The sequence below is a fragment of the Monodelphis domestica genome, chromosome 6, assembly GCF_027887165.1.
Source record: "Monodelphis domestica isolate mMonDom1 chromosome 6, mMonDom1.pri, whole genome shotgun sequence".
Lineage (NCBI taxonomy): Eukaryota > Metazoa > Chordata > Mammalia > Didelphimorphia > Didelphidae > Monodelphis > Monodelphis domestica.
In genome coordinates, this window is record NC_077232.1 from 210805848 (window position 1) to 210822542 (window position 16695).

At 41.5% G+C, this 16695-nt stretch overlaps 1 protein-coding gene across 1 annotated transcript in view; it reads right to left on the minus strand.

Annotated features, from left to right (window-relative positions):
- Positions 1-3521, minus strand: part of LOC100021021 (histone PARylation factor 1) — a 29992-nt gene extending 26471 nt beyond the window's left edge. Inside the window, exon 1 of the mRNA XM_007496125.2 lies at positions 3433-3521. Within this exon, the coding sequence (XP_007496187.1) occupies positions 3433-3462 (30 nt within the window). The 5' untranslated portion in view covers positions 3463-3521. The remainder of the gene's footprint in view (positions 1-3432) is intronic.
- Between the last annotated feature and the right edge of the window lie 13174 nt (positions 3522-16695).

Below are 16695 nucleotides of genomic sequence, written 5' to 3' on the forward strand. Positions count from 1 at the left end.
GGAACCTGGGAGTAAAGACCATGTAGTTACACCCCAAATCCCAGGACTCCAGAACCCTGGAACATGTAGCAGGACAAGGGTCATCAGAGGAGAATGTTTCCAGGAAATCAGTGTGTTTCCAGAAATAGCTTAGGACTGAACTGTCTAGAGCAGGGGTCTCCAAACTACGGCCCTCCGGCCACATGCGGCCCCCTGAGGCCATTTATCCGGCCCCCACCGCACTTCCGGAAGGGGCACCTCTTTCATTGGTGGTCAGTGAGAGGAGCACAGTATGTGGTGGCACCGCAAAGCACAGCATGACTCATGTACAGTTCTACTTCCGGTGACATAATCCTTTGCCTGACGCCGCCTTGTTCTGAGAGTAACTGAACAAGAACGAGGTGCTCCGCAAAGGATTATGTGGCTGCACAATGGAAGATGTCAGCATGGTGAGCAGCGATCTGGGGGAGGGGATTCCACACTGTGTATACTGCTGCCTGGTATAGTGTTGGTGATACAAGGCCCATCACAGCCAGTGCTGCAGCTCTGCTCTCCCAGACAGATATACAGATTTGTTCAAAGTTCTTTTTATAGTCTGGCCCTCCAATGGTCTGAGGGACAGTGAACTGGCTCCCTGTGTAAAAAGTTTGGGGACCCCCGGCCTAGGTTATGTGACCCTAGGGAGGTTCCTACAATGATGGACTTTTTAACATAATTTTAAACAATTGGTCAGCAAAACAAAAATCCCAAGCTTCACATCAGGTAATTTATAGCAGTCAGGAATGGTTTTGGGGAAATTAAGTATCATGGAGTAACTGATTACAGATATGCCTTAAGACTTGGATAGTCACCAAGTGGATAGTAGGGCACCAGCAAATCAGAGGTCATCTGGGAGAACACCCATGTAGAAAAGTAAGGTAAGTTTTGGAAAACAACCTCTCAGCTTCTGGCTACCAGATAAGCAAGTTGTTGTTCAGTGACCAGCTTTGTTGTTGTGAGCCACTTTGAGCTTTTCTTGGCAAAGAATACATTATATATATACATACATACACATATATACACATACATATATATATATACATATACACACACATATATATATATGTATATATATATATATATATATACACACACACATACATATATATATACACACACATACTGGAATAGTTGCCATTGCCTTCCCAGGCTCATTTTATAGATGAGGAGATGAGGCAGAGTTAAGGGACTCACCCAGGGTGATACAACTAGTAGGTTGTCTGAGGCTAGATTTGAACTTGGGAAGGCAAGTCTTCCTGACTCTAGCCACCACCGTACGTACACGATTCATCACTAAAAGCATTTGTCACTAGGCCCTTGATGTAGCCTCTCCCTCTCAGAAGTGGGAGGTTATATCAGTTAGAATGAAAAGGCAGCTTCCTGTTCACTATTTCTTTGACTTTCCTAGGTGGCTCTCCCTTACTAGATTTCCTGTGAGGAGATGCAGGGACAGACATCATTGTTTCCTCCCCACTCTGAGACTGCTTCCCCATGAAGTGTGGGTGAGCTTGTCGGGGCCCCTGGTGGCCTTTTCCAGTTAGTGTTTCCTTTCTGAGCAAGTGGCCAAGCATCATCCTAGAGATGGGCACATCTCAGCTAAGAGGTGACCTTCCGAGTTCGAGAGGTTCTGGGTCTGTTGAGTGGAACCAATTGGCAATAAAGGGACTTTCTTTACTGGGGAAGTTGACTACCATCAGGAAGATGTCCTAAAAGAGCATAGACAGTGCAGAAAGGAGGTGAAACATGGCCTTGACCATGACTGTTCAGGGGCTCTACAAACTGCTTCATGCTCTGAGGTTTGTGATTTCACCTCCTAGCATAGCATAATTGTGATCATAGCTTAATGACTTGCTTAGTGAATGAAAATAGGAAAAAGCATTTACTAAACATTTTCCAAGTAGTTGAATCTGTGCTTAGCGCTGGGAATACAAATACATACAAGCCAGAGAATTCTTTTCCTCCGGGATCTTCTATTTGAATAGGTGGCTAGAGTTGGAAAGGGAAGAGGCCAAGGGCACAAGAGTGCCACCATATTTTTGAAGTGGCATGGTAACAAGGTAATAGGAAAGGCTACCAACCTAGCCCAAGGTCCCAAGGGCAGAGTCCAAGATCCGATGGGAAGAGGAGGAAGGCCATAGTGCAAGTGACATGGTTTGAAAATGACTAGAAAGTGTTTGAGGCACAAAGGTGGCACAGTGGATAGAGTGCCTGGCTAGGAGTCAGGAAGATTCATCTTCCTGGGTTCAGATTTGGCTAAACACTTAATAGCTATTTGACTCTGGGCAAATTACTTATCCTTGTTTGCCTGTTCTCACCAGTAAAATGAGCTAGAAAAGGAAATGGCAAACCGCTCCAGTATCTTTGCCCAGAAAACCCTTATTGAGGTTACAAAGAGCCAAATACAACTGAGTGACTCAAAAGGAAGCCCTTAAGATTTGCCATGTATGTGATTGGCCTTTTGGGGCTCCTAGCATTTCTTTTACACGAAAGGAACAAATACCCAGATCCATACCTGATTCAGATTAAAAATTGAGAACCTTTTTACTACCCTCTTTTGGGGAGACCCTGTATATGAACCTTAATGAGTTTTCCCCTAGAGGGTTGGGAACATGAGGAAAGGGAGCCTAACCCCTCACATTCAGGGATATTATCTCCTTCAGGATTAAATCTGATCCAGCTGTGTGTATGGGTGCAGAGCAGAAGGACCCTTTAAGGAGAAGTGGGCATCTTTTGGGTACAGGAATAGATATTTAAATCTTAGATCAGAAAAACAATTCTAGGGAGATAAGGCAAATGAGGAAAGATTAAAACAGAACAACTCAAGTCACAGAATGGGGGGTGTCAGAAACAGGTTCTATAGGGATGTCCCTAAAGCCTGTTCAAGCTAGGTCCTTTGCACTCTTATCTACTAATCAGGTACTTAAAAATTCATAGATTTTGAGTGGAAAGGAACTTTGAGGCCACCGAGTCCTACCACCTCATTTGACAGATGATGAATCTGAGGATCCATTGGGATTATATGATTTGCCCAAGGTCACACAGGAAACAGAGAAGTGGCAGAGACAGGATTTGAATTTGAGATCCACAAAGCAAAAAAGATGCTGTATTTGTCATGAGAGAACCTAGGTCTGGATCTTAGTCCTACCCACCTCCTATCTGTGGGATCTTGGGCAAATGATTACAGATGAGGTCTTGGGGTCCTTATTAAAAATTAATTGTGGGTCACATTAATTTCTGAATGCAACATTCATTTCTCCCTTAGCAGGGAGCTTTCCCTTACAATAAAGCTTAGAATAACACATATGAGAAGTTCAACAGAACTGATACATTGGTTGTGTCCACCAGCAGATACAGTAGTCTACATCCATCATCTTTCATTAAGTCAGCAAAAGGAAAGAAGTCTATTTTCCTTACCTTTTCTCTGAGGAAATCAAGCTTGATCATTGTAATTACCCAGGTTCTCTCAGTTTCAGCGTATTATTGCAACTTATATTGTTGCAATCATTATTTATTCCTGACATCTATTAGCACCAGCTGTTAGGACTACCCCCTTCTCCTCCAATCCACTCTTCCCTGAATCATTGAGTAATGTGAGCCACCTGGTCCCCCCACTGGCACAAGGACCCTCTCTCTGCTTGTGCCCCAATGGTCCATGCTCTAGGGGAAACTCTGGTTCTATCACATCTTCCTGAGATTGGCATGTTCTTTTCTGTATCCATCTTTACATAACTGCTAGTTGCCATGGTATTCTGTGCAAACAGACCCTCTTGTTCTGCTGTGGTTCTGCCCATGAAGTCAGGTGTGCCCCAGAATTGATTATTTGGGGCAAGGTGCTAATGGTTTGGTTTATTGACTCCCTCCCTCTACCTGGCAGGCCCCTGCACTATGAGGGTGACTAAGAGGCCCTGGGAGGAACCATTCCTGATTGTGACAAATGAATCACCTGCCTCCCACTTGGGCCCTGAGAGAGGTGGGTGTTGGAAAGGAAGGATGTCAATCAAAGCTTCAGGAAAAGCAGGGTGCTGGAGTGGATTGCCTCCTCAATTTGCAGAAGGATTACAGAATAAACAGAAGCAGTAGAAAAGCTTCTGGTCTTCAGTCTAGCCCCCGGAGAAAAGAGGATGGGGGAGCACATTCCTGGTTTGGGTTTCCAGGTGGGGGGCTCTGGCTGTGACTGCTGTATCTAAGGTCACTGCATTGGTTAGTTTAGGGCATTGAGGTACTGCAATGGTGGGGCACTTGGCCTGGAATTAGAAGGACCTGAGTTCAGAACTAGACTCAGATGTTCGTTGTGTGACCCTGAGCAAGTCACTTAACTCTTAGTTTGCCTTAGTTTTCTTAACTGTAAAATGAGAAGGAAATGGCAAACCACTTTAGTATTTTTGTTGAGAAAATTCCAAGTGGGGTGTCATGGAGGAGAAATGATTGAATATGAACAAGTAGGTTGATTTTATTTAATGATTCTTTCTTTGTTACAAGGGAAGGATTATGGGAATGGGGTGAGATGGGGTAGAGTATCCAGAGAAGGTTGGGATACTTTAAAAAAAAGGGTGTCAATAAAACTTATTCATCAAACACCTAGTCTTAGGACTCTGTGCCAAATTACAAAGTTAGTGAAGCTTTTGATACCTCCTCTCCTCCCTTTGCAACTTCCCCCATTACTCCCTCCCCCAAAGGCCCCCATTCTATCCCAGGATATTCTTCCCCCCAGCAGAAGAACAGTAAGGACCAGGCAATGAGGATTAAGTGATTTGCCCAGAGTCATACAGATAGGAAGTGTCTGAGGCAAAATTTGAACCCAGGTCCTCCTTTTTCTTGGCCTGGTGCTCTATCCACTAAGCCACCTAGCTCCCCCTACCCAGAAACTTTGATCTTAGGATACTTTTTTGTCTAAGAACAGGAAAGAACCACAGAAGATGGAGAAGCGGCTAGGAGTTACATGAAGGCTAGGGGGGAGACAGGGCTACCATACTCCTCCTTCCCCAGACTCTCAGGCAGCTTGACATACACAGCTCATAGATATCCTAGTCAGAAAGTGAGAGATGGAGGCACGTGTTCCCTTGGAAGGGGACCAAGTCCTGGATCAGTAGCCAATTGCAAGCCCATGAGTCATGGCTTCTTTTCCATCAGCATCCACTGAGGAGTCTTTCCCTCATTATACTGCATAAGCCTCTGCTCACACATGGCCAGAAGTGGCCTCCCCTAAAGCTTCCACAAGACTGAATGGAAGTAGGCTGAGAATACTACACCAGAGCCAGGGACAAATGCCTCAGCTCCAAGTCTATTCGGACCTCCCCTGGACCACGCTGTTTCCTGTTCTCCTCACTCCCCCTCCTAAACTCCAGTTTGTTCTCCCATTCTCGTTTCTTCTTATAGCTGCTCTTCACAAATATGTTTAATTTCTATATTTAGTTCCTTTTTCAAAAGGCACATTTGTAAGGAAGAGGCTGCTCTGACTCTCAGTTAGATCCAAGAGCTGGAGAATGATTCAGGAATCCTGATTGATAGGCGGCTTGGGCTGCAGAGAGCAGTGGGGCACTCAGTGGCACGTGGGCCATTCCCGAGCTGATGTAGGGAGGAAAGCAGGCTCTGGGGCTTTCTGGCCCCCCTCTCTAAGGCTTCCTTAGGCTTGATACTTGATTTGTCACCACTCTCCAGTCCTTCTCCTGAACTCCTCAGAGTAAGCGAGCTGGACTGATGCTCCCATCAGTCTTCTTGATTGCAAGGAAAACTTCTTTACTCCAGATCAAAGATATTCTAAGGGATGAGGTCTGACTGTGTCACTTCAGTGCTCCAAACCTTCCATGGCTTTCTATTGCCTTTAGAAAAATATAATCTTTTACTTGGTATGTTAAGCCTTTTGCAACCTGTTCCCAACTTCATTTCCCCACCTCTGCATTATATCATAATTATATTATGTTATGTTATGTTATATCATATCCTTTTGTCCCTCTTTTGGCTAAACTGAATGACTACTTCTTCCCTAATCTTGTCCCACATTCTTTTCTTCCTTCCTTCCTTCCTTCCTTCCTTCCTTCCTTCCTTCCTTCCTTCCTTCCTTCCTTCCTTCCTTCCTTCCTTCCTTCCTTCCTTCCTTCCTTTCTTTTTGAAATGAACACATTCAATTTATTAAACTTTGAAAGAAAAAGCAAGTTGTACACGTTGAGACTGGTGGTTTCATAGACAATCCTCTTTTTTTCTGTTCTTCTTTGTAAATAGAAATGATCCTTGGGTCTTGGGGGTACAGTGGATAAAGTAATGGACCTGGAGTCAGGGAGGTCTGAATTCAAATCTGGCCTCAGATATTTACTAGTTGTCTGACCTTGGGTTAAGTCAATACATTTTTTGTTTTCCTCAGTTGCCTCAAGTGTAAAATGGGAACAATGATGATAATACCTAACACCCACTGTTGTTGGGAAGATCAAATAAGATAATTTGTTTTCAGTTTGGCATCTTTGTCTCAAGAAATCTGATTTCTTCTTCTGTTTGCAATCTCCTGCTTCCAAGTCCAGACTTCTCTCCAAACATGTGAACAAGATGGTGGTCAGCTTCTGTTCTTAATGCAGCCTGAACTCTGAAATTAGACTATCCCCTCTGCCACATCTCTCTCTCTCTCTCTCTCTCTCTCTCTCTCTCTCTCTCTCTCTCTCTCTCTCTCTCTCTCTCTCTCTCTCTCTCTCTCTCTCTCTCTCTTTCCCCTACTACTTATTTAATTCTTTCCTGCTCCAGTCCCCCATACTCTCCAACTACCTGCTCCCTGTCATTGTAAACATTATTTTCTTTTGTTCTGTATGAATTCATACAAATCTTTGCAAGTTTCTCTGAATTTCTCTCATTCATAATTAAAAAAAAGTTTTCCTTCTTAGAAGCAATACTAAGTATAGGTTCCAAGGAAGAAGAGCAGTCAGAGCTAAGCAAAGGGACTTAAGGGTCACACAGCTAGGAAGTGTCTGAGGTCAAATTTGAACCCAGAACCTTGCATCTCCAAGTCTAGTACTATCCACTGAGCCTGTCCCTATTCAACATTTCTTACTGCACAACAATGTTCCATTTTATTCCTATACCATTTCCCAACCATTTCCAATTCAACGAGCACCCACTTTGTTTCTAGTTCTTTGTCATCATAAAACAAAAAAGAGAGCTGCTATGAACATTTTGGCATATATTGGACTTTGTTTCTGTCTTTAACTTCCTTGGGCCAATTCCCTGATTTTATGGATAAGATAATGGGCCCAGGGAGGCTAAGTGATGTCCAAAATTACAGATCTGATCAGAGAGTGTCACTTTTATTGAATGGAAGTGGAAATGTTTGTTGAAACCTGAGACTAGAAGACAGGCTTCCCAATTATTCCTTTCATCACCTCCTACTGATGTAATATTAAATGTCACATATTGTAAAAACTGTAATTTAACAGTGAAAAGTTAGGCAGATAGTACATTGGATAGACTGTTGGACCTGGAGTCAAAAAGACCTGAATTGGAATCCTACCACAGAAACTTACTAGCTGGGAAACCCAGAGCAAGTCACTTAACCTCAGGCTGCCTCAGTTTCCTTGTTTATAAAATGGAAATAATAATAGCACCTATATTCTAAGGTTCTTATGAGAATTAAATAACAAAGCAAAATGCTTTGCAAACCTTAAAGTACACGTAAATGTTAGCTACTGTTTAAGAGTTTCATGTTTTAAAATACACTGCTTTGTCAATTTGGTTGCAAATTACTTTCATGAATTCAATTGTTTTCTTTATGAGATTGGTTTCTAACCCAGATCTCAAGCTTTGATTATTCTTTTCTCCAGTCTACATTTTCATCTGCTTCCAAGACACCTCTGTTGGAAGAGCCTATGATTATCATTCATACTCATTGTTCTGAAATGGAACTCGCCCTCTTTTTCTTTAAGATGACTCCCCTTTCCCCAATGTCCTTTTTCTGTTCTCCCAGGATTCTGTTAGCTGTTCCCTTTCTTTTTCATCCCTTAGACCGCCATCCTGCTTCAGGGCTTCATCATCATACATCTGCATCGCTGTAGTCACCTCCTAGATATTCCCTGGGCTGGAAATCCCTCCTCTCACCAATTAGTTGTAAAACTGCTTCTTCCTTAAATACTCCTTTAAAAAACCAAACAGGTTTCTTGTTATTTCCTGAGTCAAATATGAACTCCTCTATCTGACTTCCATGTGACTCAGTAAGCTTGGCACAGGCTACTTAAGCAGCCATTGCTTCTCTATGCTCCCTAACATGCCACCTCCTCTCCATCTAGCCAGTTATTGGTCATCTTTCTCCCTGTTCCCCCCCACACACACACACACATTCAGCCCCCACGCTTTCTCTGTGCTGATTATTCCCTCCACCTGGAAACCTGCAGCTTAATCTAAATCCTGCTTTAGGCAAACTCCTTTATGGGGAAAACGAGTCTCATAAATCTTTATATCCTCTATGGTGACTAGTATAGTGCCGTGCATGGAAAAGCCAATTCATAGATCATGAATGAATTAATCCCATCCTCCAGGGTCCATACCAAATCCCATCTCATCCCTGAAACCTGTCTCAGCTCCTCTAATCCATGTTCATCTCTTCTCTCTCTAAATTTAGAGGGAAGCTGGCAGGATTTAGCCCTTAATTATTCTCCAGTTGTTTCCCTGCATTCATTTGTCTTGCCATATTTCTTTTGAGCTTCTTGGTGTCAGAGGCTTTGTCTTATACTTCTGTTTTATTGTCCACAAGTGCTTCACATTGTACTAGGCCTAGAGGAGTACTCAGTGTGATAGTGGGCACTTCAGGGGCTCATGTGGTGCTAAAAAGTGGTGAAAGGCAAAAAGTCAGACAGAAATAAAGGAGAAGGCTTTCAGATTCAATAGAAAGATTCCAAACCAGAGTCTGAGAATTGAACAGCTCAGCAGGATATGAAAAAGGCAGAAGAAATGGTGAACATGCCTCTTGGACACAGGTTGTATTCCTGCCTTTGCCCTTATCCACTCATCTACATCAGACCCCAGTAGGAGTCTGGGAAGTGTAATTGCTGAATTGTAACTGATCACCATAAACCAACAAAGAGTCCTTGGCTAAGGGAGCTGGACTTGAAGACCGAAGGATTGATGAAAGAGTCCTTCAGTCTCCTACTTAAAGGTGACCAAGCCCAGAGCTGAGATTCTGAAGGGGGTGAAAGGGCAGTGTCATGGTCTAGCAGAAAGGGCGCTGTAGCACCCAGCCTAGCCCATGGTTGAAGGTAGTGAAAGATTTCACTACGGATCTAATATTGAGCCCACAGAATCCAAAACAGACCAACTTGTCCGGATGACAGTCCCTGAGAAGTGTGGCCAAGTAACCTGGCCAACGGGGTCTGGCATCAGCTCCTCAGTGGCAGAATGACCTTCCCACTTCTGTCCAGCTGCAGGAGGTCTTAAGGGGCTGAGTGATCCATCTGGCCCAGCCTAGCAACAAGCATGCCCAGTGATCCAGAAACCTGCTCAGTTCAGTGTAGCTGTTAGTCAATAAATTTTTTATTAAGCTCCTACTCTGCATCAGCACTGTGAAAAGCCAGTCCTTCACTTTAAAGAGCATTCTATTGTGGTGAAGACAACAATTCAAAAAGAATTTGAAAAGCAGAGCAGGTGGGAGGCTGGGGCAAAATGGAGAAGAGCAGAAAAGTGCTTCCAGGTTGGAAATGAAGATAAATGGCCAGGGCTCTCTCCTTAAATGGAGATCCTAGGGAGAGCTCTTTACCCTCCAATCAGAGGAAGGGCTGATGAGGGCAGAGGATACTGATAAGGTATGAATTCCAGGGCCAAAATGATCTTCCAGGTTTCCCTTCTTAAATGGAGATTTTGGGAAGAGCTCTCTACCTTATAATAAGAGAAAGGGGCCTCAAGAGCTGATTGACCCCTATAGCCAACATACTACACCCGAGGAACCAATCCACTTGGGGAGAGGATCCAGCCATTCATCAGAAACATCACAACCCACCACCAATTTATGAGCAACCTCTGGATAGTGGAACCTTGCAGTCTAGAGTTGTGAGTTGTATTGGTCATGTGTGTTACCAAAAAATGTATCTCACTACCATTTCCCTTTAAATTACATACACATCTTTTCTCTCCCCACCTTTCAGGCTCTGTATTTATGGAAGAGTCCTTTACTTTTGGGAAAATACTTTGTAACCATTTCCCTTATAATACCATTTGAGTAAATGCCATTTCTAAAGAACATTAGCTGATTGTTAAAAGGGAATCACACCAGTTGGGGCTCAGGAGCTAGTTTTAGAAGGATTGCTTCTCATAGGGTTATGTATCACCAGTCCTAGTGCAGTTTGGGGGAAGTGAACTTCAAAGAGGTGTTACAGTCCACACATCTTTTCTCCCTCTAAATTAATAGTGTGCCCCCACAAAGTTTAGCCCTTAATTATTTTCCAATTGTTTTCTGTGTTCAATTCACCTTCCAGATAGATTATAAGATTCTTACTAGAAAAGGCTTTGATACTTCTTTTGTTTTGCCTATAAATTTCTAGCTTTGTGCTCAGCCTATGGGAGATAGCTAATAAAACACTTAACTGATGGGTTGCAGTGAATTCTCTATAATCAATAATCTAGTATGATTGTCTTCTTTAGTCTTGGCTCGTGTTAACAGCCACTCTCAATAATGGAAGTACCTGGCTGTCTATAATAGAGATACTTGATCTATGTTGTTTACACCGTGAGAAATAATTATCTCATCAACTCCCCTAATGTCTCCACACCTTCAAATGGTATGTGGCAGGTGTTGAATTGTTATTCCTAGAATGAAGGAGGCAGAAATGACACGGCTAACTTATCAACTAAGACTGAAACCACCAGCGAAGATTAGAATGGAAGGTTGATAGGAAGAAGGAAAGCTTTTACTTGTTAAAAACAGATCTATTGCTAATCAGCAGGGATGGGAATGGAAGTATGCAGAGCACAGCGACAATCTAATGGGTCTGGGTAACATTAGACTAATGTATCTAAATGAACATGTGATAGGGCAGAATGCAGAAATTAAAATATGAGTCTTTCCAGATGGATCTCTATTAATTCATCCAGTTAAGTGCTTGCTTCATTTTTTTATTCTGCTGCTGATGAGAAGGATATTAAATAAAGAACAGCTCTTCCGCTAAATGTACAGATACTTCTTTTTCTCCCTTGAGTATTTTTACACACACAAATATTTCAAGAAGAAAATAAAGAATAATGGTTCCCATTCAAAATCACTCTCCCTCCTCCCCTTTTTTCTAATGATTTGATACAGTCACTACTGCTGCCCACAGAGAATTTTTAAAAAACAGAATGTGCTTTGTTTTTTTTTCCCCAAGGGAGAAGAAAAGATTAAATTAAAATAGCATCCAATCTCCTTTTAAAAGAGTAAAATTAAAAAATTAAAAAAGAGTAAAATAGCTAATCAGCATTCATTCCTTCACCTCTATCCCATTGTTCTTGTCCCTCTTTATTTCTTTCTCACTTCTACCTCCTCTTGGCTGGAGATACAAGGCTGTTGATTCCTTCTATACGAGGAGAAGATTCAAACAGTGAGATGGGACCACAGAAGATGTCAGATTCTTTTCCCCTCCGACCAAAAGTTCTTATATCAAAACCTAAAACGTGAAAGGAAAGGAAGTCCTCCATCATCTTTTAATCAATTTGTAGATTCTCTCCCTTTTGTCTATCTCCAAAAACACATACTGCCTTTTCTCCTAAGTACTAAAGAATTGCTGGAGCAAGGGAGATATGAGAGTAGGTCTAGATTTTACATCACTTTCAATTAACTCTGACTCTGAAAGCTATGTGCCTCAGATTGAATCACTATTCTTTAGTAACTGAAGATGAGTATCTCAAAAATTAATGAATGCTGCTGAGGTTAAGAAGATCTGGGCTTTTATGCTTCAGTAATCTTATTATTAGTTTTACTTTGAATATTTTAAGAGTCAAAGGAGGAAATTATGCATGTAAATATGGTAGATTTCTGAAGTAGCATAGTTGAAAGAGTTGATAGACCAGAAATCGTTTGATATTTTTCATCATTTATCAATTCATCAAATGTTTATAAGGTGCTTATTCTATTTTATGCATTGTATTAAGCATGGCAGAGAATAAAGAAAAAGAAAAAGATATTCTTAGAGAGTGAACAATCTAGTTCTGTTTCTCCTCTAATTATTCCTTCTACCAGTGGATAAGGATGAGAGTTCAGAACCTTCCAATTCAAGGAGGCAACCCACCTCTTGGTGGAGGTGGGAGGTCCATACATTTTACATATTGCACATGATTTTGGACTTTCTTGATCAATTATGTTGATTTTTTTCTCTCTAAAACACCCCACTATTTGTCATATGTGATGGCACTAAGGAAAGGAAAGGCTATATGGGATACCATGGCTATATAAAAAAACTGAAAACATATTTTTTTTTAATTTGAGGAATATGAGTGAAAGATTTCTTGAATTCAGTTCTCATTTCTAGCATCCCATCCCCAGGGTCTTGGTGTCTTTTTTTAAAATTTAAATTAAATTATTTAGTCAATTTATAACATTATTTCTTGGTTACAAGAATCCTATTTTTTCCCTCCCTCCCCTACTCCCACCCTTCCTGTAGCTGACACGCAATTTCACTGGGTATTACACGTGTCCTTGATCAGAACCCATTTCCATGTTGTTGGTGTTTACACTAGGATGTTCATTTAGGGTCTACATCCCTAACCATATCCCCCTCAACCCATGTAATCAAGCAGCTGTTTTTCTTCTGTGTTTTTACTCCCACAGTTTTCCTCTGAATGTAGATAGTGTTCTTTCTTGTAGATCCCTCCAAGTTGTTCAGGATCACTGCATTGCCACTAATGGAGAAGTCCATTACATTCAATTGTACCACAGTGTATCAGTCTCTGTGTACAATGTTCTCCTGGCTCTGCTCCTTTCACTCTGCATCAATTCCTGGAGGTTGTTCCAGTCTCCGTGGAATTCCTCCACTTTATTATTCCTCTTAGCACAATAGTATTCCATCACCAACATATAACACAATTTGTTCAGCCACTCCCCAATTGAAGGGCATCCCCTCGTTTTCCAACTTTTTGCCACCACAAAGAGCGCAGCTATGAGTATTCATCTTTTTTTTAACCCTTATCTTCTGTCTTAGAATCAATACTGTGTATTGGTTCCAAGGCAGAAGAGTTGTAAGGGCTAGGCAGTGGGGATTAAGTGACTTGCCCAGGGTCACACAGCTAGGAAGTATCTGAGGCCAGAATTGAGTCTTAGTGTCTTGATCAGCCATCTTCCAGATTCCTTATGGTGCATTAAGATATGTGGAGACCAGGAGGTCCTTGGAAGAGAAATTTGCTCTCTCATAAACTGAGCAAACACACATGTCCTTCCTGGATCTTGACAGAAGGAGAATTCTAGTCACTTCTCTGCTTCTAGAATGTCCATAAACTTTTTATTTAAAAATTTGCTCAAGAATTTCTCTGTTATTTTCTCATATTAAGTGCATTGGTCTATAGTTTGTGGAAACCATCTTTTCATTTCTGAAAATCAAGATTCTGCCCATCTCCAATCTTCTGGCCTCTCTCTTGTTCTCTATGATTCCTTAGAAACATTAAACATGACCTCTAATAAGTATGGTCACATTTGTAAATTCTTTCAGGGGTCTAATTTATCTTTTCAAATGCCTCAGATCATTCTTGGCTTTAGACTTCCTGACATTATTTTTATGGGTCCATGTTCATTCATATTAAGCTCTGAGAATGGAGTAGTAAGGAACTCTGGATAGAAATATTGTTTCCATTACCATAGTAGTTGTGTGACCTTGGGCAAGTCATTTGTCCTCATCTGGACCAGATAATCTCTTGATTCTCTTCCAGTTTTAATAGTCTATGATTCTAAGCTGCCTTTTTAAAAAAATCCTTGTTGAGGTATTTACTCTGGTCTAATCTTTTATGGACAACCTTTCAAAATCTCAATTCTTCAGAAAGTCCCCAGAAAATACAATAGATTTTTTTCATTCCTCCTTTCACCTTTTCTTCCTTATTTGGATGACTTGTGACTATGATTTAGTACAATGATTCTCAAACTTTTTGGCTTCAGGACCCTTTTAGACTCTTAAAATTTTTTTGAGGACCCTTTGAAGAGCTTTTGTTTATGTTGGACATGTGAAATTTGAGGTGTAGGAGGAGGGACATTCAGTCCTCCCAGTAGATGATTGAAATAGAATGAGTGTCAAAACTCAAAGGGACCTTAGTGACTATCTATTCCAACTTCTTTACTTTATAGATTAAGAAGCCAGTGCCCCAGGAGATTAATTGACTTATCTTAAGTTACACACTCAGGTATGCTGACTCTCCTTTTAGCATCCTTTCCATTATTCCAATAAAGATGAGCTTGTGAAATGGCAGCGTTACAGATGCAGATTGGGGAATCACCTTTAAAGAAGTGATAATTGAACCAGTGCATGAGATTGCAAAGGCAAAGAAAGGGGGGAAAGAAGGGAAGAGAAGAGAATAGAGACAAGATTTGTAAACAGAACAATCTCAAATTCTGATACTTTAGTGTTAATGACCTAAAGCTCACATTTTGGGAATAGAAAAATAGCTAATTAAAACACAGAGCTCAGTAAATGATTCTTAGGTGTGGAGTATAGCTATAATGCATCGACTGGTGAAATAAGTAGGAAAATGGGTGAAGTTTTTGTGGTCTGAAGCCTCAGCCTTGGATCATTCCCACCATTCATCACCTTCATTCCCATATGCATGTTGCTGAATGAAAGTGGAGAAAATCACTCAAACATTCTGCCTCAGTCCACTACAAGTTTATGTTGTATAACATCAACTGGACCCTCACTGTTGGTAGGCAATCCTACTCTTCCTCTATTATCAACTCACTATCCCACACTCCACATTGGCTCTTCCAAACTTATTCATCTCTCCTCAAACCTCACACGGCTCCTCTTCTCCCTATTCTTTCAGCTGAGAATGTTAGGAATTTTACAGAAAAAAAATCTGAGGTCATTTGTCATGAAGTCCCTCTCTTCCCTTCTTCCTTATTTCCTATCACTCACATGCCTCCACTTTCTCTTCCTTCACCCATCTTACATGAAAAAGAGACTGCATTATTCTTTTCCTTCCTTCCTTCCTTCCTTCCTTCCTTCCTTCCTTCCTTCCTTCCTTCCTTCCTTCCTTCCTTCCTTCCTTCCTTCCTAGTATCAATTTTAAGACAGAAGAGCTGCAAGGGCTAGGCAATCAAGATTCACTCTGAGTCACATATGTAGGAAGTGTCTAAGGCCAGATTTGAACCTATGTCTTCTTGATTCCAGGCCTGGCACTCTATCCACTGTGCTACCTAGTTGCCCCATAGCTGTACACCTTAATAGGGCTACCCTCTACTTGTTCAAGTGATCCCATCCCATTCTGTTTCCTCCAGATTGACCCCTCCATCATCCCTGTTTTTTCATTTTTTTTCAGTTTCTCCCTTTCTTTGGCTCATTTCCTACTGCATACAAACATTCTCATGTTTCCCCCATCCTGAAAAGCAAACAAACCAAAACTCTCACTTGATCTTTCTATCTGTGCTAACCCAGCTCTGGAGCTTTTTGTAGCTAAACTCCTTTAAAAGGTCACCTATAATAGATACTTCCACTTTCTTTCTACTCATAGCCTCTAACGCTTTACAATCCAGCTTCCAATTTTATCATCCTATTGAAACTGCTCTCTCCAAAGTTATAACGATCACTTAGTGGCCAAATTCAATGGCCTTTTCTCAGTCCTCATTCTTGACCTTTCAGCTACCTTTCATACTATTGATCACTCCTTAATACTCTTGTCTCTCTTGGGACACCACCTCCTGTTTTTCCTCTTCCCTATCTGATTGCTCCTTCTGCGTGTTCTTTGCTGGATCCTCCTGCAGATCACATTCTTTAATCATAGGTGTCCCTCAGGGATCTCTCCTGGTCCCTCTTTTCTTCTCTCTCTATACTACTTCACTTGGTGATCTTATCAGCTCCATTGGATTTAATCCCCATCTCTGTGTTGATGATTCTCAAATTTATCTTTCCTCTCCTAATCTCTCTGCTGACTTCTTTCCTTCCTGACACATCTTAAACTCAAAAAGTCCCAAACTGAGCTCATTATCTTTTCCCCTAAAGCCTCCCTATTACTGTGAGGGCCAGACCATCCTCCTGGTCTCTCAGTCTCAGAATATAGAAGTCATCCTGAATTCTTCACTAGCTCTTGTCACCTCCTTCCCCTATCCAAGCTATTGTCAAAACCTTTCAATTTCATTTTATGGACATCTGTCCAACATACCCACTTCTGTCTTCTGACGCTGCCACCATATTAGTTCAGACCAGCATCATCTCATACCTGGTCTACTGCAGTAACCGGTTGGTGGGTCTGCTTGCCTCAGATCCCCACCCCCCACTCCAATCTATCCTCCATTTAGTCACTAATGCGATTTTCCTCAAGTGTAGGTCCAATCATACTATGCCTCTACTTAATAAATGTCAGTGGCTTTCACATTGACTCCAGGAGCAAATAGAAATTGCTCTGTTTGGTACTCAAAACCCTTCATAACCTAGACCTCTCCTTCCTTTCTAGTCTTCTTACAACTTACTACCTAGTAATTTTTCTTTGATCCAGTGACACTAGCCTCCTGGTTGCTCCATAAACAAGATATACTTAATCTTTTAGCTT